Source organism: Ciconia boyciana, chromosome 12 (assembly GCF_034638445.1).
Source record: "Ciconia boyciana chromosome 12, ASM3463844v1, whole genome shotgun sequence".
NCBI lineage: Eukaryota > Metazoa > Chordata > Aves > Ciconiiformes > Ciconiidae > Ciconia > Ciconia boyciana.
In genome coordinates this window covers 19,870,332-19,893,737 of record NC_132945.1, presented here as the reverse complement: position 1 = coordinate 19,893,737, position 23,406 = coordinate 19,870,332, and the positions used below count along the sequence as shown (strand labels likewise).

The following is a 23,406-nucleotide window of genomic DNA, read 5'->3' as shown; positions in this document are numbered from 1 at the left end:
CCATTAAAATATTCACATATTCATTTATTGTTGCTCCCGTCTCATTTGCATTTTTTTGTCAGCAGAATGAGGAATCATTCTTCACAGGTGGCAATTGCTCCAGTTAAATATTAAATATGGGCCTTGACGCTTCCAAACCTCTTGCAGCTGATCATCAGGTGTTGCTTAATGAAGGATCCAGAGCCAACAAGCCTGAGATGCTCCTGCTTTACCAGCACAGCAGTGGTCCTAATGGCTTTTTTTTGGATTGATTAAATCCTGAAAAGCTTGCTTTGTTTTTCTCATTCAACCCTAAGCACAAAGCGTTGTCATCTGAAATCTCACCAGCTTGACTGCTGTTCTCCATCTAGAGAGCAGCCACCGCTAGACACTCCCAAAGGTGGTAGAAACAGTCAAGTAAACTGCCTGGGATATGTGTTTCTTCCATTTATTTACCAGGCAGTTAGTAATTAATTTATATTCCAAGCATGAAGATTTATATCCTATACTGTAGTTTTGCCCTAACTATTGTTGTCAGCATCATCCCTAGAGTTTCTAAATCCTCCATCAATCTGGTTCTGCCTTTGGCCTGAACTCCGAGGTGTGGCCTGTTCCTTCCTGGGCCGTAGCATGGAAATGCATCTCCCTTCTCCATGGCTCGTGGGCTCTTCTGGCACTGCTGCTTCCTGGGTTTTTCGCTACGGTTTTCTCCCAGAAGGGGAAAGCCTGAATAAACCTAGGAGTTGACACCATTGTTTTTATTGAGCAAGTTCTGTACTGACTGCAGTGGGAGACTCATCCTTACTCCCAGTTCAGGCCATTTAACGTGTTCCCCAGTCCTTCCAAGCAGAAACAGAGAAAATAAATGAAGGCACCAGCACCAGATAAAAGTTGCAAAGTCACTGAGCAGAACTGAGATGATATTGAAGACTGCCAGGCACATCACTACCACTGATCTCCTTGCTCAGGCGTTTCTCCTCTCCCACAGATCCAGCACACCTGCTCCTGATACCGCAGAGGAGCGTAAAATCTTGCCAAAACCGAAGCCGAGACTTCCTGTCCTGCTGTCTGCATCACACAAGGTAGTATAGGCACAGCCTCTGCACTTTGTTTCATTATTCCTTGGACCTTCACACAGTCTGTACCTACAGGCAGGAGCTCCACAGACTGCCTGCCCTGCTGTCTGTGCTCAAATAAAATACATTTTTCCAGTCTTGCCTGTTTATATACACTGATAGGGTTTGTTTTCCATTCAGAGATCCAGTATACATGATGTCTCTTCCTCAGAGAGTGACACTGGAACAAGTCCATTTGTGGCTGCAACAAACAGCTTGCATTTGTCTAGAAAAGGTAAGGTTTTTGTTCAGTGAGCCATTGGCATTTTTGTTATTCAGCATTAAACACCAAGAGACAAGATGCTTTTTTGTGTGTGTACAAGTGAATAACAAAGAGTATTTCTTACCTTGGCGTGTAAGAATGGGCTGCCAACATTTGTATGAATTATGCCCAAGGCAGCAGGGACCAAGAAAAAAAAAAATCCAATTACTAAAACTTCTCCTGGCTCTCACTATGTTTTAAATTGAGTGCTTGGCTCACAACTCCCTAACCCACAGATCCAAGTTACCTTCTCTCTCCTGCCTTGAATGTATAGTGTATTTTTGGTACACAGCAAATAGCCAGTAGGAAAGCTGTCAAACTGAAAGCAAAGCTGCAAACAAATCCCCAACTCACAGCAACAATTTAGAGCTCAGTGGATTTTTTTCCATGTCCTGTTGCAGAGAGAAGGGTTGCGGTTCTCAGGGCTTTCTTCAGATGGAAGGAGGCTTGCTAGAGTCTCAAAATGGGGAAGAATTAGGAACATATTGGTGGTTTCTGGAAACTCCCTCTGGCTTCCCTTTGAGAAGCTGCAGCCCAGACCTTCCAGGGAAATACGATGTGATGTGGTGGGACAGGCTGTGAGCGTTTGTTGTCGTTGTAGGTCATGGAGTATCTCCATTGCCCACCAAGCTTTCAGAGGATGCTGTGCCTCAGCCCAGCAGTGCAGCTGGCACCACAGCAGGGGCAAAAACTCCACCCGAAGAAACTTCTGCTCCCAGCAAGATACCAGTTAAGAGGAAACCAAGCAGAACTTTCCCCAGATCCGAGCAGTTTGTGAATCACGTGGGGCCAGCAGAGAACAGCCTCGCAAACAGAAAGCTGCTGGCGAGCCCCAAACCACTGACCGCAGAGGGGGAAAGCAGCCAGGCTGTGAAGCAAGGCGTGAACTATACAATCTCATCAATGAGTAACAAAGAGGAGGATATCGGTCTCGATCGTGAACACTTCAAGAACTTGAAGAACTTCTGGGAGAAGGGAGCAGACTCCGTGGCAGTGGGAAACGTGCCGGAGGACCCGGGCTGGGTGGAGGCAGATGGTAGGCAGTTCAAGCTGTGCCGCTCACTCTCTGTGCAGTCTGGGCAAGGCCAGAACAGCGAAGAAAAACCTGGCGTCTTCACCAAAACCAGAACCCCCTACAAAAGGACAATAACCTTGTCTTCTAGCGAGGAAGAACCAAGCTATGTAGCCCCTGCAAGGAAGGGCTCGGTTTCTGTCGCTCCTAGGTCCACGTACGCCAAGAGCAAAGGCGGCCTTGCTACAAGAAATAACTCGCTGAGTGAAAGCAATGGGAAGCCGCTGGTGCCAGAGGAAGAGAAGGCGGCACAGCGCTGCTCCAAGAAATCCAGATTGCCTGTGCGAGCGCCTTCCGTCAAAATCGAGTCGCCTACCAGAGAAGTGTCTGGCAGCACGCTTGAGCCAGAGACGCCTACAGACGAGCTTGTCGTGGCAGAAGAGTGCAAGCACGCAGCGAATTCCCTGGCGAGCAGGGTGCAGATACTGATCGAGCCTGTGCTTACAGATGGTGAAAACGATGATGAGAAAGAAGAAAGATCTGATTTGGGCACTCATGACAACATGGAAATAAATGGAGAGCTACCCGAGGAAAAAATGTGTGAGTCTTCAGACAAGCAAACGCCTGATGAACCAGCCAGAGAGAGAGAAGCTGTTCAGGGAACGGACTCAGCTGTTTACTCAGGTACTGAGGGCTGTAACCGCACCCTGTGAAATCCCAATAGAGTCATCCCTAAGCCTGTTTTCTTCCCTAGCCCTTCTGCATTTTGCACATTATCTTCATTTGCCCATTTATCCTATATTGCAATTTGTGCAGAGTTAGCATGTGTGGAATGTGTTTAGCAAACAGCTCTGGAAACAAACCTTGTGTGGCGCGGTGCAAGTGTAAAAAGGGGCAGTGCCATGTTCTGTTGCCTTCCTCCCTGCTACCAGCCCTCGTGCCTTACCTGCAAGCACCTCAGCTCGGGACAGCCCTCCATTTCTTTAGTGCTACCTACAACAGGTCACAGGAACTTACTTTATTTCACTCACTGGGAAGACTGTACTTTCTTCGCATGTGGGGCTGGAGGAATTCTTTGTGGTGGTAGAGATAAGTCTGATGCAAATAGAAAAAATAAAGCGTGAAGCAAAGCGTTTAATAAATACATGGGCTTTTAGGCTACCTTGATATAGCCGCTGGCTGTCAATGTTTAAATGACATTTTGGGTCTTTTGGGAGTACACAAGTGATTTTGGATATTAAACTGCAACCGAAGTGGACTGAACAAGGAGTTTGATCTTTCTGGGGTCTGATAGCATCTTCTCAACCATGATGGTGTCGATAGTGTCACCACGTTGTTGGTCTCTCTCTGGGTTTGACGGGCTCTTGTAGTGACTGTTAATATGAGCAAAAGTTATTGTTAATTGCAAATCCTTGTACAGGTGGGCTCTGATTGCCCACAGCTCTGCTCTCTGCCAAGCAGAGACCTAGGAAGAGAGAGCTCGCTACCCTCTTTTTGCAGATTTTCTGTCCTCATATACCTCCGTAAGACCTATTTGAAAGGATTTTCCATAGACTCATCTGATTTTGATTTTTAACTGTGTCATTTCTTGGCTTATTTCCTACCTCATAACATTTCTGTGAAAATCCTGAGTTGCACTTCAGGTAAACATAAATATTTCCTTTCTGTACCAGATCATTCTTATATGTCTCAGGTTTTATGCCTTATTATTACATTCATTTCAGGATGATATTAGCAGATGGCTGTGTTTCACTGGAAGCTCTTTGCAAGTGCTGGTCTGTTTTAGGGACTGGGTTAATCTAGTGTTTACATTTCCCATCATAGCGAGAAGAGTTTTTCTCAGGGAGAGACATTAAAGCACACCGATGATTTGAAAGCAGCCCTGTGTAATGTAACCGCAGCGTGCTCTAAGCAGGGTGAACAAGCCAGGAGAGACACATACACACACGCGTGCTTGTTGACACACTGCCCACTTGTGTTTATTTATTTACCATGTTGATTTGGCTTTTCATGTATTCCAGAGGAAGATGGGGATCATTCTCCTGCCGCTCGGGCACTGGCCCAAGCAAATAGCATTAATCTTGCAAAGAGCATGGTGAACATTTACACAACCACTGAGAGTGAGTAGCATCTTTCTTTCTCCTTTTTGGTTTATGTTCCCTGAATGTAATATATTATGCCTGAGTTCTGCATCCCTGGTGCTTCTGTGCATGTACCAGGCAAGGAAAATGATATATTGTTTCATCATCAAATTAGAGAGCTTACAGTGCCTAAAATTTAATTCAGAGCCAGGAAATTGCAGTTAGATGGATGGTATGTTACTCAATGTCTTCAGCAAAAAACACAAGGGCTTCAAAAGGTTGGCAAGAAGCTTGTACCCGTCTCTCCTCTTCCCCCGCCGAGTGCTGTGGGAGCTGCACGGCAGCCTGCGCAGTGGATTCATCAGAGGTGCCCCAGCTTGCATCCAGCGTGCCAGCCATGCCGCAGACTCCCGTCACACGCTTACTGGGCTTGCAGTGCCCAGCCTGGGCTCTCACCTCACCCAGAGCAGACCCCGTTTGCTGGCCTGACCTCCTCAGCTACCAGCTGGGACATACTTCATGCTGGCAGTTTCCCCCTGAGAAACCAAGACAAGCTAAGGAGAAGGCAGCCAAGAAAGCTGCAGCAAACCTGAAGAAGCCCATGGCCAAGAAACCTGTCTGTGCCACCAAGAAGCCCAAGAAAGCCGCAGCCAAGGAAGGGGGCCTGAAGGAAGGCAGCAGAGAAAGCCAATAAAAGTCCCCAAAAGGTGAAAACTGACAAGCCCAAGAGGACAGCTAAGAGCTTGCCTCAAAGCAAAGCGGTAAGGCCAAGGCTGCCAGGACTGAGGTGAGAAGGCTGGGAAGGCAATGCCTGAGGAAGGGTAAAGCCGCTTAGAAGAAACGACCAAGCCTGTTTCAGTAACAAGTAAGCCCGACCCCTGGTTGTGAGAGGGAGGGGAGTCCCTTCGGGGCCGTGGCGAAGGCAGCCTGCGGGCGGGATGCGCTGCATCGCCCCGTGACTGTGGCCACCCCGTCCGGTAGCCTCGTGCCAAGTGCATGCCCCGTCGTATGGTGCAGCAGTGTCATACAGCACGGTGGCTCGAAGCTTCAGGTCCCACATACATTGCCGTTCAGTGATGCGGTCTTCACGCAGACGGCCAAGATTTTAGCCTCCCCTTATTAAAGCTTATTTAGAGCCACAGACTGCGTCCTCAGAAACCCTCCTCTACAGACTTACACTTACTTGTTTGCAGTATAACAGGTAGTCTGCAGAGAGGGCTAGATTTAATGCTTTGCTCATGTTTGGAAATAAAAATAGTAAGTATCAAATGCATGGTAAATCATATAAAAGGTAAATCATAGAAAAGGAAAATGCCAAAGAAGCTCTTGGGCATTTTGAGCACTGAAGAATGTATCATCATGGCTAACATGCTAAACAAGTGTGTCTATGTGCATGCATGCTTATGCACATATATCTTCTAAAAACAGGTTCTTCTGGGCTGAAGATAGTAATCTTCAACGGAGTTACTGAGAAAAGATAAAGATAGAACAAATTGGTTTTATTTAGACATTTAAGCAGTCCAGTAACCATCTTTCTAAGTTGAGATGAAGCTTTCTGACTTTTTTCTCTTAAATATCAGGCTATCGTCCACCTCTTTGTCTAGCAGAGTATTTGAGAGGTGTATGCAATGGTGAAGTTACAGGTATAAATATTGTACAGCTCTTTTGTACAGGGCTATATGCCATGAGATGGCAATGTGAGCGTGTTTGGTTTCTTTGACAAGGAGGCAAATCTCTATGGCTTTAGTCTAAATTAAATCTACCCAGAGAAAGTGGTGCAAACAAGATAGACATCCTCAGGCTAATAAGTGAATTAAATTAGCCAGTAGAGGGAGTTTGCACACGCCCGCCCATTGACTGAAACCACGTTGAAAATAGCTTTAAGAGGTTAGCTAGCAGTTTTTGTCTTGGGGAGGGTCAGCTTCAATGGCAGACGACAGAGATGGGGCAAGTGGGTGGTACTCCGATGCCTCCCACAAGCTTTTCCTCCTTCCTTGTGCCCTTAAACAAAAATGTGACTTTCGTATATTTTCCTGACACTGACAAGCTATCTTGATACCTTTTTTTGTTTGTACCTACAGCATACAATAAACCTCATTTGATACCCCATCAGTTTCTTGAACCTGAAAGAGTCAAAGAGCTGAGCAGATCCTCTCCTCTCCTGTTGTCTGAGGTAGGCTAGATGCCAGAAATGGCTGGAATAATGCTCACAGCATCCCCTGAACGGCAGTCAGTTTCACGAGACTGTTTCTCCTGGACACCGACAGTACTTGCTCTAGAGCATGCCTTGGTTATGTCATACATCAATGAGAAAAGCCTTAAGAAAAAAGCCCCCCAAAACCGAGACCAACCCTTCTGTCCCAGAGGAGTTTTAGTGTTTCCCTCTGTCTCAAACCACACTATTCCGTGCCCTTCCCAAGAGCCCAGGCGGTTGCATGCAGCTCTGTTTGGAGGCAGTTAATGATGACGTTCGCTGCCGGTCAGAGGGAATGCCTCTGGGGAGACTCCCCGCGCCCTCCTCCACTCTCCTAACCTGATCGCTGCTTAATGGGACTCTGCTGAGCTATTGGTTTTTTTCTGTGGTGTTGCAAAGTGCTCGTACGGCAGAGCTTAAAGATGCTTGTTATTTTCTGAGCAGACTGAATCAGACACGGCTTCAGAAATCAGCTTCCAGTTTAACAAGCACAAAAAGACGCCTAGCGTTGGCAGCCACTCGTCTGACATGGCATCTGTCTCCTCGGTAGGTATTTAACGCGTACATCTTGCTAGATAGGGTTTCTCAGTCGGATGCGGTGACACTGCATTTAGGCTGATACTGATGATGTGGCCTCCGGAGTATCCTGTTGGTTTCTGCATGGTACATTATTAAAAGAATGGTGATGCTTAATTACTTACTTGCGTTAAAGGAGTGTCTCCAGGTACCATCTCAAATTAGAGACCCACTGGGTCACTGTTAGACAAATTCACAGTAAGCGATAGCCCCCGCTCCGAAGTGCGGATGCTCTGAAGCCTGGCAGTGTGCAGGAGCGAGGGGTGGCCTTTTTCTGGGTGGGGAAATGAGGCACACAGCTATTAAGTGACATGTTTGTGGTCCAGCTCCGAGAGAGCTGAGACTGCAGACGGGTGCCCTCTGCAAGCTCATCCTTCACTTTATCAGCAAATTTGAGGGAACTCAGAGTTGGACAGCAAAAGTGTGATGTAGAGCTTCAACTTCTAAGGAAAGCTGAAAAGAGCTGAGTGTGTTTAGTTGAGCATTTTTAAAAGATTGTTTAGAGACAGTGTTTTGGGAGGAGCTGCTTAGAAGTGCTTGAATTTGCTGTATTACTGTATAGCTATCTCCAAGGTGTACATGTGAGATTTAAAGAATATATGCAAACCAAAGCTGGTAGAGAGAGGTCATGAATGTAGATAAACGTGTTAAAAACACCCTTGAACTTTGGGGCACATGAGTCCTTCTCCTAGTCTGGGAGCCATAAATGAGCCTTTTGTGTCCAAGTCACCCCAGTGTTCTTGAAAATCTCGCTCAGGATTCTCTGCTGGGGTGAATATCCTGATGGGATTGTAAATGCGGCTCCAAGGACTGAGAGGAGATGTTTAGCAGGTTCTGGTAGGTTATAATAGAATGACATTCATAACCAAAGGGAGTAGGGAAAGACAGAGAAGAATTGGGTTAATTACTAGGAAAGTTTTTTGATAAATGTTCACGACTGTACCACAGAAAAGTGCCAAGAGGGTTAGTTATTTGCTTTGTAAACGGCATTAGCTTTTGTGTTATCCTGTCAGGAATCATGATTGGTGCAATCGAAAATTCTCTCATCTTTCTGGAGCTGTGTTTTGTTTCTGCTTCATCACTTTCTACCAGTGAAAGACAAAGCCTTGAAAAAAGAACCCCAAGGCCTATGGGCAAATGCGGTTTGTTCTGGGAAAGCAAGTGACTCTTGGGTGCCTAGTTCCCGATTTATACCTGTAGAAATGTCATTTTGCTGTGCCTTTGTGGCACGTAGATGCAGGGCAGGCTGTCTCTGGTGGGACAGTGGCTCTCCAGGACAGGGGTTATAGCTATTTATGTTTTGTACAGCTCCATGCACACTGTGAGCAAGCAACAAGATAATTTTTCCTATATTTATAGTCTGATATGGTTCTTACTAGCCTATTTTAAAAATTGATTGACAATTGTATGACTATATCTACCAGAAATAATAAGTTTATATACAGATAGTTCAAGTTCTCTCAATATATTTCTTTCTTGGTGATGAGACTGGGTCAGGATAGCAGCTGTTTGTACTGTAAGCATAGGGAAAGGGAAGAGACTTGTGTGGCCCTCCCAGTAATATTTGACTCCGTTTCCCAAAGTTTGGGGATTTAGGGATGAAAAATCTTCTGCATTTATGGAGCATTCAGGAGACTAGTGCTTCTAAGTCCTGGGCTAGGATAGCACATCCTTGTGAGACCCTTATTTGGGTTCTCCAACCCTGGCTTGTTTGCGCACAGCTGCAGATGTGTACCATTTCTGTGTCAAGGACACAATACTACACAAGGACAGAAATTGCAGATTATTTCTCTGGGAATGCACTTTTCAGACTATCATCTTTGTCCAGAAACCAAGTCAGGAGGGTGCCTATGTCATTGGCACTGACCTTGCTCTTCCACCTGGCAGGTGAGTGGCAGTGTGCTCAGTGTCTACAGTGGCGATTTTGGGAGTGTGGATGCCCAAGGTACCGTGGAGTTTGCTCTAGACTATGATGAGAAGAACCGGGAGTTCCAGGTTCATGTGTCCCAGTGCAAGGACTTGGCTGTTGTGGATGAGAAGAAAGGCAGATCTGACCCGTGAGTGACGCTTTGGTGCCTTGTGACTTCTACATTGCTGAATTTTGTGTTCTGGAGGATTTTTTTCTTACGTTTTCTCATTTTAAATGTCATGGTTTCTTCCTTCCTTCAGGCTTCTGGTGCATGCTTACTGCTGGGACTTTCCTAGCTGATGGTTCTGGAGCCATTGGCATCAGTAAATATGTTGCCACAGACTTAAATTTGAACAGATTGAGAAGCTTTGATCACGACAAAGACAGTTCCTGTTATCACTGGAAAATGTTCTCTCTGTGTCCATATGAACCTTGGTCTCCCCATGGTGAATACATTTGGGTAATAACTCTGGTGATGCAGACACATAACTAAATGAAAAGAAGGTCTGTAAAGAAGTGCTGTTACGGGCACAATGGTAGTTGTACAGAGGTTAGTGATCTCTAGTTTGAAAGACGATGAAAAGGAGCTTGGATTTGAACCCTGAAAGAGAGACTTAAAGACATTCCACCTCTTTCCTCCTCTCTAATTTCACCCTGATTTTGAATGCACAGAGATGCTATAGTTATGGGCATTTCAGAAAATGGATATATGGCCTTGCTGGCTTCCCATATTGCCTAGACAGCTGCCTGTTCTGAATGTTGGTGGCATCCACCCATCTCCAGTGAGATTTATAACTTCACATGCAAGCCAGGTTAATATCCTAGCAGATCTCTTCATTAGTTTTGCCTTCAAAGAGTCAACTCCAGGTCTTTTGTTTCCATGTCACTGTTCACAAGTGTTGCCCGCTTATTGGAGCTTGGTGATAGAGAACAATATCCAGCTGGAGTTTGTTTTCTTTCCCAGATATGTTAAAACTTACCTGCTCCCAGACAAAGCTAGAATGGGTAAGAGGAAAACTTCAGTGAAGAAGAGGACAGTGAATCCCATTTACAATGAGGTGTTACGGGTAAGAACAAATACATGCCCTGAAAACGTGTGTTGTAGCAGGCACCCATACCACGTCAGGTCTGGAAAGATCCTGCCTTCTTGGCCAGGCTGCTTCACCTGCCTCCTGCCAGCGCTGCACTGCTCTTCCCTTGGGTCTGTGTGGGCAGAGATGTTAAAGGTTTCTCTGCACCCATCTGTGTGGCACCCAAGGTTTCTCTGTCAAAACCGCACCGTGATCTTTGGATGCGATAGGGACCTGCGCTGTCTTCAGCCAGAGCAAGGGGTGTTCTTCCCTTCCCTGGTGCACAGTCACGAGGTGTGGGACTAGTAAGAAAGGTCTTTGTTATGTGATCTTACTCATCAAAGCATAAAGGATTATTTAACAATGCTCTGGCCTGTGTTGATAATTCTTGAAAGAATATTGGGTTTTGCCCTGTGATGAACGGAGCGCTAGGTCTCCCTGTGCTCAGCAGAAAAGCTTTATCAGGGTAGTAGTGTTGCTGCAGGACAAAAAAAAGAGATGTTCAGAGTGAGGCCCGTCCATTAGTGCACGTGTGGAGTGGGTTTGAGTGTCTCAGAGCTTATTCAAGCTTTTGAGTAGTTTATTTCTGGTTGTGAAAGAAACAGAAGAAAAATTTGAACAATCTGACTTCTCTTTCTTCCTCTAGTATAAAATAGAGAAAATGGTATTGCTGATCCAAAAATTAAATCTCTCTGTTTGGCACAATGATCCGCTGGGACGTAACAGTTTCTTGGGAGAGATCGAAGTAGACTTGGCCAGCTGGGACTGGAGCAACAGGAAACTCAACTGGTACCCGCTGAAGCCCCGAGTAAGTGCGTCTCAGCTGCAGTCCCACTTCCTAGCCCAACCCTGAAGCCTTTAGGTGTGGCAGAAGTCCTTCCTGACTCCTCCGAGGTCTTTGGGTGGTGTGGTGGAGCAGAACAACTTGAATTGTACCTAGGGAAGCGCAGTAAAACACCCACAAGCCCTGGACACGTTAGTGCAGTATTCAGTGCTCTGAACACAGGCCCTCTCGGGTCTTATTTGGGGACTGATCTGTAGGGACACTTTCATAAATGTGATCTGACACTAATCAACAGAAACTCTGACATGACTTTGCCTCTCTCTCTACTCACATAAAGACCATCCCTTAAAAACAGACAGCAGAGTACGAGGTGATGCAGCTGAATGTGCCTTGAGAGGTAAATATTCAGGTGCCACTTTCTGTAAAGCCTGTACAGCTTCCTGCGTGCTTCTGGGTTCAGAGGTCTGACTTGAGATCCCTTTTCTGAAAATAAAGGACATTTGTCTTTCAGAATGAAGATGCTTAATTATGTCCAGCTGGACGTGTCTGGAAGGGCAGCCTTGCTCTGAATCCTCAGGCTTTTGGTTCTGAGGGACTGAGTTTGAGAACAAAGCCACAAAGAAAGGAGCTGCCCTGAGAACGGGCTGCCCCCAGCCATGCAAAATCAGAGTTTGTCCGTTTGTGCCCCTCCATTGAACTCAAAAGCTGTTTGCCTTGCTATGTTTACACAATCCCTCGTTTAGTCAATCATAACTCTTTCTGTTTCAGAGCCTTTCTGCTGTTAACGGTGTGGATCATCGAGGAGTGATGAACTTGTCTATTAAGTATGTCCCTCCAGGAAGCCTAGGTAAAATGTGTTTCATGCATTAAGAAGTATCGCCCGTATGTAGACATGCAACTTGCAATGCCTCAGCTGTTTAAGGGTTGGTTAAAGAGTAATCTCATTAGAGCAACATCTTAGAGATCAGCACAAAGGCACAACCAACAGTGCTTGATAGCACTATCTGCAGCCTACATCTGATTTTCACATCTGGATTTATTGGGAAAGTGTTGGGGAGAGAGGAAGGGCTCAAGAACCTCAAACCCGTCAGCTGTTATGGGCACTGTGGGCGCTGCAGGGTGCTGTGATGTGGTAGCAGCCATAGACCCTCTTACTGTGGGGCAGGCACAAGGTTGGGTTTGCCCAGCAGTTCCTTCTCCTTTCCCGTTTCAAAGCAGCACCAGCACATTGTGTCAGGAGCCCTCCGCAGCTGCAAGCGTGACGGGGCCAGTAGTAGTGCTGTGGCACCCAGGCAGAGGGGCACAGAGCTCGCGGGGGAGTGAGTACGCAGAGAAGTCATGTTGCTGCTCCCTCAGGTCCCTGGGGAGGAATCCTGTCATTTTGCTAGCTATCGTAAAGACCGGCGCGACAGTTTTTCTGTTCTCCTAAATGGCAGGTCCCAAGAATCCTCCCTCTGGCGAAGTTCACATTTGGGTCAAAGACGTCAAGGACCTGCTGCAGTTGCGTCCTTCTGGAGTTGACTCCTTTGTGAAATGGTAAGTGCATGAGCATGGTATTGGCTTTGATCCTGGGTCTGTGCCTCCACAAAGCGGCGTGTTTTCTTCTCTTTGCTCAGGCTCACCCAGCTGTGCCTCCATACTGTAAAGCCTTCGTGTTGCATTGGGCTCTGTAGGAGAGAATTGCCCTTGTTTTTCACTTGTGGCCAAATTAGGAAAATCCTTGCTGTGATAAAGCTCTTGGTCAATCACTGTCTGTGACTTGCTCAGTGATTTGCCTCAATAACATCTGAGTGAGAGGAATACGTGGGCCCTGCACCTCGGCGCAACGTGTTCACGTGAAATTGTGAATTTTGCCTTAATACGGGCTTGCATGCAAAGTTTGGGAATTTGTTAGGGTCTCGCCAGAACTGACATACAAACGGTTGGATTCTGCTTTGGTCTTCTCCAGAATTTAGTATGTGCGTGTTTTCTGCAGCCTGCAACATCAGTTTTGCCTGTTATGTGGGAGAAGGTGCCGCAAGTATTCCAGAAAATTAAAAATCTTTTAAGGGGATTTTTAAGATTTTTTCAGTGCTTTGAAGTGCTCACCATGTTTTTTGTATATTTCAAATCCTTACAGAGTTCTCCTGCAGAAAGATTTGCTGCTCAAGAAGCCTAACTGACCATTTTGAAATACCCTCTTAGGCATCTAAGTGATGAAAAATTATGAAAATAGAAATATGTGAAAGTAATGTCCATTTTTTAATGTAAAAATGTGAATTTGAAAAAAAATAATTGCCAAAAGCAGGAAATTTTAAGCAAGTACCCTCCTTTCTGAAAACGTTTGCTTTCAAAATGGATTTTCTTGGCAAAAAAAGTTTCATCCCAGAATTATGAACATTTCCCATTAAATCTACAGAGATTTCTTATGCTGATACCCAGCTCCTCCCTTCTTCAGAACTGAGGCTTGTCTAGACCGAGGAACTTTGTAGGAACAATTCAAATCTCAGGTGATATTCAATACTACATGCTGTATTTTTTCTCCTCCCAAAGCTATGTGCTTCCAGACACCAGTAAGAAGAGTTACCAAAAGACCCGAGTCATAAAAAGAGACACAAACCCTGTTTTCAATCACACTATTGTATATGATGGCTTTCATACAGAGGATCTAAAGGATGCTTGTGTTGAACTGACCGTGTGGGATCATGAAAAACTTACCAACCATTTCCTTGGAGGAATCAGGCTGGGCCTTGGGACAGGTAGGTGATTTCCTTGACATTAAATGAACACTGTTACCATACTGCTGAGCCACCAGATATAATGGGAAGTTGCAGAGCATTTTCCTGTTGGGGAGAAACCAGGGATGGGGAGTCTCAGTAACTGGTGAGAGTCTTGGTACTTGCACTGTGTCTTGGATGGAGGGGACGCTGGTGCCATGATAGCAACCCTCTATTCCCACATTTTCTGCCAACATCAGCTCTGAGGTCTGGCAAACCTCAAGAATCTCCTTAGGTCCATCAGAGAGTTTTCCTGCTGTTACAGGAAAACAGGCTGCGTTACAAATCAACATTATATTGGTGCTCCTCCCAGGGAAGAGCGCTCAGAGATGAGCTTGAATGCCATGTGGGGCAGCACCACCTGGTGACTCTGTCCACGTCACCTCCTCCCTTGAAATGCTTTAGTAGCAGGAATAACTAATATTTGAAAAACAGGGCGAGCTACACTAGTTGGTCTGGTAGGTAATCAGTACTGAGAGTACACCAGCTGGAATTAAAACACAAATTGGAAGAATGGATTTGTCTGGGTGTAGACTAAGGTGTTATTGTTGGGGGTTTGTTTTGTTTTTATTTAGACGATGTAGTGCTGAAAGACCTCAGCAGAGGTGCCATTTACTCCACTGGGAGACATTCACCGTCTCTGGGAGTTGATGGGGTGAGGTTCCAGTTCAGAGAAGGACTTAGACCTGTGCTTAGCTGGAAGTGTTTTACTTCAATGGGGTTACTCAACCTTGAAGTTAGGAAAATTGCAATATTTTTAAGGCACGGTTGTAAAGAGCAGATGGGACCATCTCCCATTGTCCAGCTGTCCATCATGGAGGTTTGTCCCTCTCTAAACATCCTGTCCTAGCTTTCAGTGTACCCCATGCCTAGGCTTTGACAGATAGCATGTTCATCTTTGTATTTTTGTAAGTGGGATATCTAAGGTTTTCTAAACTATTTATTGTTAAGCAAGAGGGCTCTCTGAGGGGTGAAAGACAAACAGAAGATTTCAGAATGTTGCAATGAAGTTATAAAATAAAAATGTTGTTGTTCCTTGAGGGTATCAGGAAAAGGCTCGTAGTAGCTGGAAGGTCTGCCTTGCAGGTGCACCTATGTTTATTGGATTTGCTTGTGTGTTCTCTGTTTCCAGTCTCTAACATGTCACCAGGAGGGCTGTGAACTACTCAGTGGGAAGTGGCAACAAGAATAAGCTCATAAGCAAGATGTAAAAATACCAACCCCAAGATAAGCTGTGATCCAAATTTAGACCTTTATCTCATTGACAAGTAGTTGGCACGTGAAAATTTGGTTGAATAATCGACTTGGAATTATTGTACACACTTTTCTGCTATCATATGTTTGATTCCTATATGAATGAAGTGTAGAGCAAGAGAATTTTGACAAATACCCCACCCTGTCCACAAGAAAATCTTTTAAGGGGAAAAACCAAGCCTTGTAGACCTTCTTTATCATTCTGAAAGATGCAGAAAGGGCTTGAGCCCAATATTATTTTTCTTGGCGGGTTATATTTAGGGTTCTTGCATTGTGTGACTTTTACAATGACTTCATTCTGAACTCTAGTGTAAAATGGAGGTCATTGGCAGAAGAACAGGAGGTGTGTAGGGTGCAACTTGCCGAGGGGAAGTCGGCACCTTTTCTGTTAAGATACTGCCTGCAACAGTTACATCCCATTGAGTGTTTTTGCATGGGGAAGAAGCTCTTTGTGTAGCTCCCAACGTTGTAGTTTTCTTGTTCTTTACAGGTTTGAGCTATGGCATCTCTGTGGACTGGATGGACTCCACGCAAGAGGAGGTGGCCTTTTGGCAGGAGATGATGTCGGCTGCCAATGAATGGATTGAGGGATTGCTGCCACTGCGCTCACTGGCAGGGAGGAAAAAACTGAAATAACCTCCCATTCGTGCCATAGAAAGGCTGAATGTGTTCATTAGAATTAGGAAACTTCCTGCACCGAGGTGACAGAGAACATCCACGGGGCTGGCAAGTGTCAGGTGAATAAGGCAACTGATGAGCAGCACTTTGGAGGTGTTAAATGTTAAGTACTAATTCCCTGACAGAGGACACGGAAGATGCCAAACTGATGCTATACTTGATTTTGACCAAGAAGAAACTTCATTTGCCTTTTTATTTAATCATTTATATTCAGTGTCTTTGCATTCCATTAAGCTCTGGGAACATTGGCAGAAAGAAAAGGAGAGACAGATATTTTTATTTTTTTACTGTTTCTTGTGCCTTTTTTTTTCTGTGCAGAGGTGTAGTTGTCCTAAAGCAGCAGCATGGTATTATTCATATTCCCCTGCAAGCGGTACACTTTGTACTTGATGTCGAAGTGCTCCAAGTCACCAGCAGCACAGTCTGAGAATGGGAGCTTTGCATTTCTCGCTGGGGATAACACGTCCCTAACGTGAGGAAAATTGAGATCCAAGGTGAATCTAAAGGAAGAGAGGACTATTGGAAGCCAAAAATGAAGCAACCTGAGGAGGATAACAATGAGGAATTCAATATATTAATTTCTTTCTGCTTTAATATGAAAGAAAGACGTGATGGTCCTGCAGCTAGTGGGATTTTGCAACGAGGGGCTGTTTTCCTAGCTTTCCCACAGGCTTCCTCAGTGACTTCAGGCAAGTTTCTCTATGAAAGGACAGTTTCAGTGCAATATAAACTGAAGTGCTTGCCCAAATGTAAAATACAGTTACGTTGCTAACGGGCCTAATCGCACCTTTGAAATGCCTTGTGTGCAAAACATTTCAATATGAAATAATGAGGTAGGAAACGGTCTCATGTTAGCCTGGCACAACGGGTCAGGAAGGAAAGGTCAAAGCCACGCTGGAACGCAGGAGATGTTGGGAGCCGGTGGGAGAGGTAAGTAGGGAGTGAACGAAGGCGAAGGGTAGCTGCAGAGCTCGGGTTGCCTGGGGTGGTCTCCTGCCTCTGCCTGCCCCGCTGCCGTCTCGTCTTCCTTTCGCCTGATGCCTGTCAGCGAGTTGTGGGGCTGGAGTTTCCTTTTTGCCAGTAGCTTGCAAGAACTTTGCATCTGGCACATTAACCGTGGCAGAGTGGCGCTGTGAATGCATTTTGAAACGCGGCTTTGTAATTTCTATTTTGGATGTACGTATTGTGATTAAATGGAATTTTTTTCTTTAGTCGTCAACTGGTCTCCTTGTACCTATTTTTAGCATGGTCTGAGTAACGAAAAAGCAAGCATAAGAGGTGTTAAATTTTGTCATGTCAAAATGAACCATTTTTGCCCAAGGGCAAGTGAAATGTCACGGAGAAATATTTTTTGTAGCTATCCTACCCTAGATTTTGGTTCTGTGAATATTTTGTTATTCCTCTTTAATGTGTTGATTTTATTTAACTCAAGCTCAGCGTAAATTTTCAGCTTGGCAAAGATGGTTGTAAATAAATGAACAGAAAAATGTACACTTAAAATAACAAGACTTTTTCATGAAATGAAGACAGTTGGGAGATAGCAGCTTTCATAAAAAGAAATACATTTTAAAATTTATTTTAAATAAATTTATTTTAAAAATAAAGACAAAATAAAGAAAGAAGATGGTTTTGCAATTGGAAAAAGGTAATACTTGAAAATGTACCAGTCATAGTACTGAAAGCACTAAGAGAGAGTCCTTGGAGCAACAGAATTAAGTAACAACTGCCTAATGAGGGACCTGCTGTATGTAGCATGTCAGCCCAAAGATACGTTGTATGGGCTCCAGCCTGGCACGTTTTGTTCACCAAGGTTTGGTCATATATTGCCTTTGGGGGATAAAATAGCAATATTGGGCCTAAGATGAGAGATTGTAAATGATTATCTTTACCTGTTTAGGTGCTGAACATGTGAATATTTATGCATGCATATAACCTAACTACCATGAGGAGCCCTGCCCATCGGAGCAGTGGCTTGTTGCAGTGAAGATGCCTGCGGGACTGCTGCGCTCTCCCCGAGCGCTTCCCTGTCCCGCAGCGTGCTCCCGGGGGGAATTCCTGCTGGGAAGGCGGTCGGTGACGCCGGGGGCTTCAGCTCGGGCGGGTCTGGGGCTCTTCTGGAGGCTTCATCTGACTTCTCTCCATCGCAAAAATGGAGTCATCCCACCTCCTCCTCCTCCTCCTCTTCCTCCTCCTCCTCCTCACGTGCAGTATTAGCACACGCGGTTGTGACGATGTTGCCAAAACTGCTGTTGACGTCAATGGAGCTGGAACCGTTTGTGTCGCTGTTTCAGAAAATTAACGTCTTTTTCATTGGTGGTGCCAATAAGGGGAGAAAAAGGATGTCAGTGGGCCGGTTTCATCCCAGCGCAGTTGCTTTTATGAACTTGGCCCAGGACTTTGTGAGCAGACTATTTTTGCATTCAGATTCCATTGAGGATTTTTGTTAATCTTTTGGTGGCTTGTTTATTTAAATTAAGCCCTGATTAACTTAAGAAGCTTTCTTTGGCATTTAATAGTTTATCAGAGTAAAAGATTACACTGCCAAACCACACGCACATTTGTAACACCGCTGTATCTGAGGCAGTAAAATCTGCTATGCCGTATCGGTTTCACTTACTGCGCAGAAAGCACTTTGTCAGAAAAAGACTTACGGCACTTTTATTGTCAGTGTCATACGGAGGAGTGGAGGAATTGTGAGTATAAGGTTAACGGCCTGCTTGTACGTGGCTGATGATGCTGACATTTGTTGTTTGTGAGTGCTACACGCAGCAGAGAGTCAGGCCCATAGGCATGGGCTGATGATAACATGAGTTGGGTAGTAACTGGTGAAAAAAAAAGAAAAAGCAGATAGAAAGTTTTCTGACTGTATTTACTAGCTCATTGGAGAATGGGTTAAGCGACGTTCCATAAGAAGGTAAGACTTCATGCATATAGTAAAGGTGGTTTATGTCTCTCGTTTCCCTGAGTATGAGCATGCAGGTGCCGGTGACGCGGTGGGAGCTGAGTGCGGTCACTGAGCTCTTGCTGGATACAGAAGTGATGCCAGGGGCTGAGCAGGCCCGTGAAATGCTAGGTTACAGGCTGGGACCCTTAGGCACCATCCTCTTAATGTAAAATACAAACCCAGTATCTACAGTAGAGCTGGGCAACTCCTTTCCATGAGTGTTCTGCATTTGAGAGTGAATGTGCTTCCTTTGAGTTTATGCCTTATTTATGTAACTTTTTCTCAGGAACCTTACAAGCAAAAAAAAACGGAGAGAAAGCAAGAGTCTAGAAAGTATTTCTGCCCCATCAGGCAAATATAATCCGTGGCCTATGTCCACTCAAAACTGTTCATATTACAGGTATCAGAAACTATTGAAAATAGTTTAGCAGCTAACTAAAGAAGAGAAAGAAAGAATTGTTGAATCTTGAACAACATCCAGTGAATGAGTGTCTCAGAGGAGATGGAAAAGAAGTGGTTGAATTAATTATCCATTACTAAATATTTGCTCAGCTTTATCCTTCACCAAGACAGGATAAAAAAATTTGAAGTACTATGGAGATTTGGGGAGAAAATTATGCTGGCTAAATAAACCCATGTAATAATATGGTCTATTGAAATAAGAAATGCTGTATTTTTGCAGGTTTGTTAAATTAAGTCAAACAATGTATCGAATAGACCGGTGTATCAAAACCCAAATAAATAAACACACTTCAGCTCCTGATAACTAAGAGTGAGCATATTCAGCACCAGGTTTGGGTGGTTGTTTTAGTTGGCTGTTTTGTACTTTAATCTTTCATGGCTTAATCCTTTTTCTTTTCCACCCCTTTACTTTCCACCCTTCAGGTGTCCTGGTCGTCCGCTGTTGCTGCTAAAAGGGATGCCGAGGAGGAGACGTCCCTCTGAGCGCTGTCGCAAAGGTTGTTGGAAGACAACAAGACATTGGGAAGCGCACTGTAAAGCACCATGCAGAAGCATGGTTGCAGAGGTGCTATAAGGTATGTGTTACTGGAGCTGTGCTGCTCTCAGCAGCATCGCTGCTGCGCAAGATCCTACTGACCTGTGGAAAGCTCTTGAAACAGAAATCCCTTCCCATGGGGTCAGCCAGGAGCAGCCACTTTTTCCCAGGAGCTGCACTTTTTGGGAGGCTCCTTGTACTGGTGGCTCTGGCACGAGGAGCAGCTCTCCCAGCGAGGGTCAGGGTGAAGGTCGTGGGGCCATGGAAGGACTCCGAGTGTGTTTTGGTACTGCAGCACCAGCTCCTGGCCTGTCATGAGCAGGAGATGGCTGATTTGTAGCAATGAGGTTTGAGCAAGAGCGGGCAACACCGGGGTGGCCGTTCCCACTTTTGGGGCGTTTGCCAGCTTCTCCCACCCTTCTGCACACGTTGGTTGGTTGGAGGGTTCTGGGTCAGCTCACAGCAGCACAAAAACGGAGCATTGGCCTCCAGGAGGCCCATGGAGAAATTACTATTAATGGCTTGTATGAGATCTCTTTCTTCTGAGAGAGGGATGGGCATGGTGAAGAGCTGGAAATGTCTCCTCCAGGGGCCCTACAGGAGTTCAGCAGCCCTAGACCAAGCTCCTTTTGGTTTTGCATTAATTTCCCCTTCACTCAGCTGAAATGCCTCATGTCAGACAGTAAAATCTGAATGAAGTTGGGTGAAGATGTCAGCAGGCAGCAGCGTCCTAGGAGGAGTGGAAAAACACAAAAAGGAGCAAGGGCTGAGCTGGCCAGATTTGCTGGTCACACTAGGTTCGTGCCGGAGGGCTCTGGTTAGCGTTCCTGCTGGAGAGGGGCCGTGGTACAGTCATTTCCCTGCAAGCGCCCTGAAATAGGTGCTCGCTTAAGCAGGCAGATACTCGCCCTTTAAAATGCTGTAAAATCATATTATGGCTGGACTTGTCTCTGGGCTGTGGCAATCCAGCCTCTGTTGTAGACCCAAACTAGCTAAACCAGCCCTGCTTTAATAGATCGTTTTAGGAGGAAAGGAAGGAGTCCGGAGTATGAAGGCATTTCTGCTGGTTAGTTTTCCTTTTTTTTTTTCCAGGACTGCAGTCAGGGTTTAGCGAATTACTTGGCATCCTTTATTTTACAAAATGGAAAATATACACCACCACAGAGCCACAGTCCTACCCCCTGCAGCGCCTTAAAGACCCCCACAATTAGTCCTCAACAGGCGTTGCAGCTTCTGATAAAAAGGCATGTGTTTAGTGGTGTTGAACAGAGCAAATGCAAGTATATTTTGCTTTTTCTCACTCTACAGACCTGCCTGTGCTGCCGCTAAACATGAGACGCTACCAGTAGGAACAGAAATCAGATTTCATGCATCTAACAACCCGTAATGCCATCCTGCTAGTTATTAACAATCCAAAGTGGCTCTTGAGCTGTAAGCAAGCAGTCGGAGCTCTGGGCTCGGAGGGGAAGCTAGGGAGCTGTTTTCTGGCAACTTAAGTAGCTCAGACACCTGCTCTGTAGGAAGAAAAATCACAATAACCTCTTTGCCTCTCCTCCTCTCTCTCCCACTCACCATTACTAATTTATCCTGATTGTAATGGCTCCTATTTGCTCTAAGCAGATCCTGTTCCCTTCCTGGGAAGACTTGAACAGCTACAAGGACATAATATTCCCAGGGGAGGATCTGCTCTTGGATTCAGGCAGACTCAGGCAGATATAATGATCTCTTGATGGGAGCCCCCCTTTTTCGACTGGCCAGCCCACGACCATTTTAATGTGATCATAATCTGAAATAAGACACTGGGAGCTGCATCTGGAGTAAGCCGTCCCGTGGTAATGAGCTGACGTTTAATTTATTGTCACAAGGAAACGTTTTGCAAATGGTTTACATCTCTTCAAAAACCCGGCTGACTCTCGCTCCGTGCGCAAGCCGGTGGGGCTGGAGGCTATGCCATGGGGGTGCTGTGTGGCACCAGAGGGTGGCCCTGCCACTTGCAGGGATGCAGGGACAAGCTTATCCTCTGTGCACGCCCACCCATGTGGATCACACTGTACGAGAGTTTCATCTTCCCCGTCCGTTCAGGTTGCAAAGCAAATGCTAACACTGCCCTGGAGCCGCGTTGCTGACTCAAAAGAGGCCGCGCTGGTTATTTCTGAAGTTTCTCTGCATTTGTGTCTCTCCCACATTCTCCCGTCGGCACAGATCCTGGCTGGCTTTGCAGCCCGGTCCCTGTGGCGTTGTTAAGCTCCTTGGGAGGGGGCAGAGCCTCCTGCTCAGAGGCTGGGGCAATTCAAGCTGCCTGTGGTCGGGCAGCTGCTTTGTGCTGGGCCCTTTGTTCCTCTACAGCCAAAGGAGAGAGCAGTGGAGGTGGAGGTTCATCCCATCAAGCTGAGTGGGATAAATAGCTCTAAAGATGTTCCTGCCTTTCTCTGTTGGCTACAGAAGGAGCCTGGACGCCTAGTGTAGGAGAAACATCTAGGTAATGTGTTCCTATCCTAATGGGGGACCATTAATGGGACAGCCAGCATCACTCAGCCATGACTATATTTATCAAGCGTGTGTCTGCTCTTCTGCTTTTGATTTGGGCCCAGTGTGACACTGGGGGGGCAGGGGTACCTCTGCAGGATGCCACCCCTGGAACCCCACCAGAATGCTTGGAGCTGCCTTGGGGTGCAGTACCCCATTGCTCACTAGAAGCATTCTGCTGACAGGTTGGCGTTTGGGGAGGGAGGTTAGACAAGTTTCCTGGGGACAGAGGCTGCCAGTCCACCACTACAAAAGGCACCTGAGCCCAGCCAAAAGCCAAGGTGGGACAGAAGCTTCACCACGTGCCTCCTGGCATTCAGCCCTGCCTGCGCTTCCCTCCTGCTACTGCTGTTGGAGGCTCTAAGGCTGTCACCTCGTCACAAAGTCCTAAATTACGCTCCCAGTGCCTGCTGTCAGCAGAGCTGTCAGTTCCTGAGCACTGCGTGGTGCCCTTGGCTTCACGCTTGTCTGCACCACCCTGACTAACTGTGGGCATCATATAAATAATAAACATTAATTCGCTTAATACCTTCCCTCGCTCCTGGGTTTTACAGTGGCACGCATCAGCTGCAATCACATCCCCGTCAACAGTGTAATCTGTCTCCATGTCACATCTCCTGGACAGGCCTAATTTAACAGGGATGTTTTTTGGACGTAGCTAATAAATTGTTTGCTCCGTGTGGTTAGCCAGCCCCGTCCTCAGCACTCCCATCGCCCTGCTGTGTGGCCCATCACTGTTTTCAGTAATCGGTCTGTTTGGTAGCGTGCACTTGCAGGGCTCCACGTGGGTGCAGTTGATCTCTGCGGTGATGAGCAGCTCCATTGCAAGTGGGACTGGGATATAAAACCTGCAAGGGCTGGGGACGTCAGCCTGTGGGTTCGGGTGCTCTGGTTCACCGGCGTGTTGCGATGGCTGCACCTTCCCAGGCTGGGGCGCAGGCACGGGCTCTCCCGGGCAGCTCCTGTGCAGCCAGCCCTGCAGCGAGGGATTGGGGCTGATTGATCGCTTTTTGTATCCTTGGAAACTGAAAGGGCATTAAAATTGCATGGTGTGTGCAGTGCTGATGCACTCTGCTCCTCGTAGTGCTGCCATGGGCTTGGAGATGGCTTCAGCCTCCAGCTGCCAGCTATGGGGTGTCAAGGGCACTGGCTTGTTTTGGAGAAAAACTAAACTACAACTGAATGGCAAACTACTTCGAGGGAAGTACCTCTGCGAATCGCAGTGCTGGTGTCTGGGGGTATATCTGACTCCTAGCCATCCCTGACCAT

General features: G+C 46.1%; 1 protein-coding gene across 3 annotated transcripts in view; it reads left to right on the top strand.

Annotated features, from left to right (window-relative positions):
* Positions 1 to 16,838, top strand: part of LOC140658554 (synaptotagmin-like protein 2) — a 31,637-nt gene extending 14,799 nt beyond the window's left edge. The window contains exons 5-18 of one of the 3 annotated variants that reach the window (XR_012044770.1): positions 968 to 1,061; positions 1,236 to 1,329; positions 1,958 to 3,052; positions 4,390 to 4,488; positions 6,531 to 6,622; positions 7,088 to 7,189; positions 9,107 to 9,276; positions 10,093 to 10,195; positions 10,845 to 11,006; positions 11,751 to 11,829; positions 12,419 to 12,518; positions 13,515 to 13,720; positions 15,483 to 15,729; positions 15,989 to 16,838. Coding sequence is in view for 2 of the 3 variants with exons in the window: in XM_072877139.1 (XP_072733240.1) it covers positions 968 to 1,061; positions 1,236 to 1,329; positions 1,958 to 3,052; positions 4,390 to 4,488; positions 6,531 to 6,622; positions 7,088 to 7,189; positions 9,107 to 9,276; positions 10,093 to 10,195; positions 10,845 to 11,006; positions 11,751 to 11,829; positions 12,419 to 12,518; positions 13,515 to 13,720; positions 15,483 to 15,628 (2,542 nt within the window). In the remaining variant the exon portion in view is untranslated. Of the gene's footprint in view, positions 1 to 967; positions 1,062 to 1,235; positions 1,330 to 1,957; positions 3,053 to 4,389; positions 4,489 to 6,530; positions 6,623 to 7,087; positions 7,190 to 9,106; positions 9,277 to 10,092; positions 10,196 to 10,844; positions 11,007 to 11,750; positions 11,830 to 12,418; positions 12,519 to 13,514; positions 13,721 to 15,482 lie in introns of all 3 variants that reach the window. The other 2 variants (XM_072877139.1, XM_072877140.1) reach the window with 2 other exon arrangements.
* The last annotated feature ends 6,568 nt before the right edge of the window (positions 16,839 to 23,406 follow it).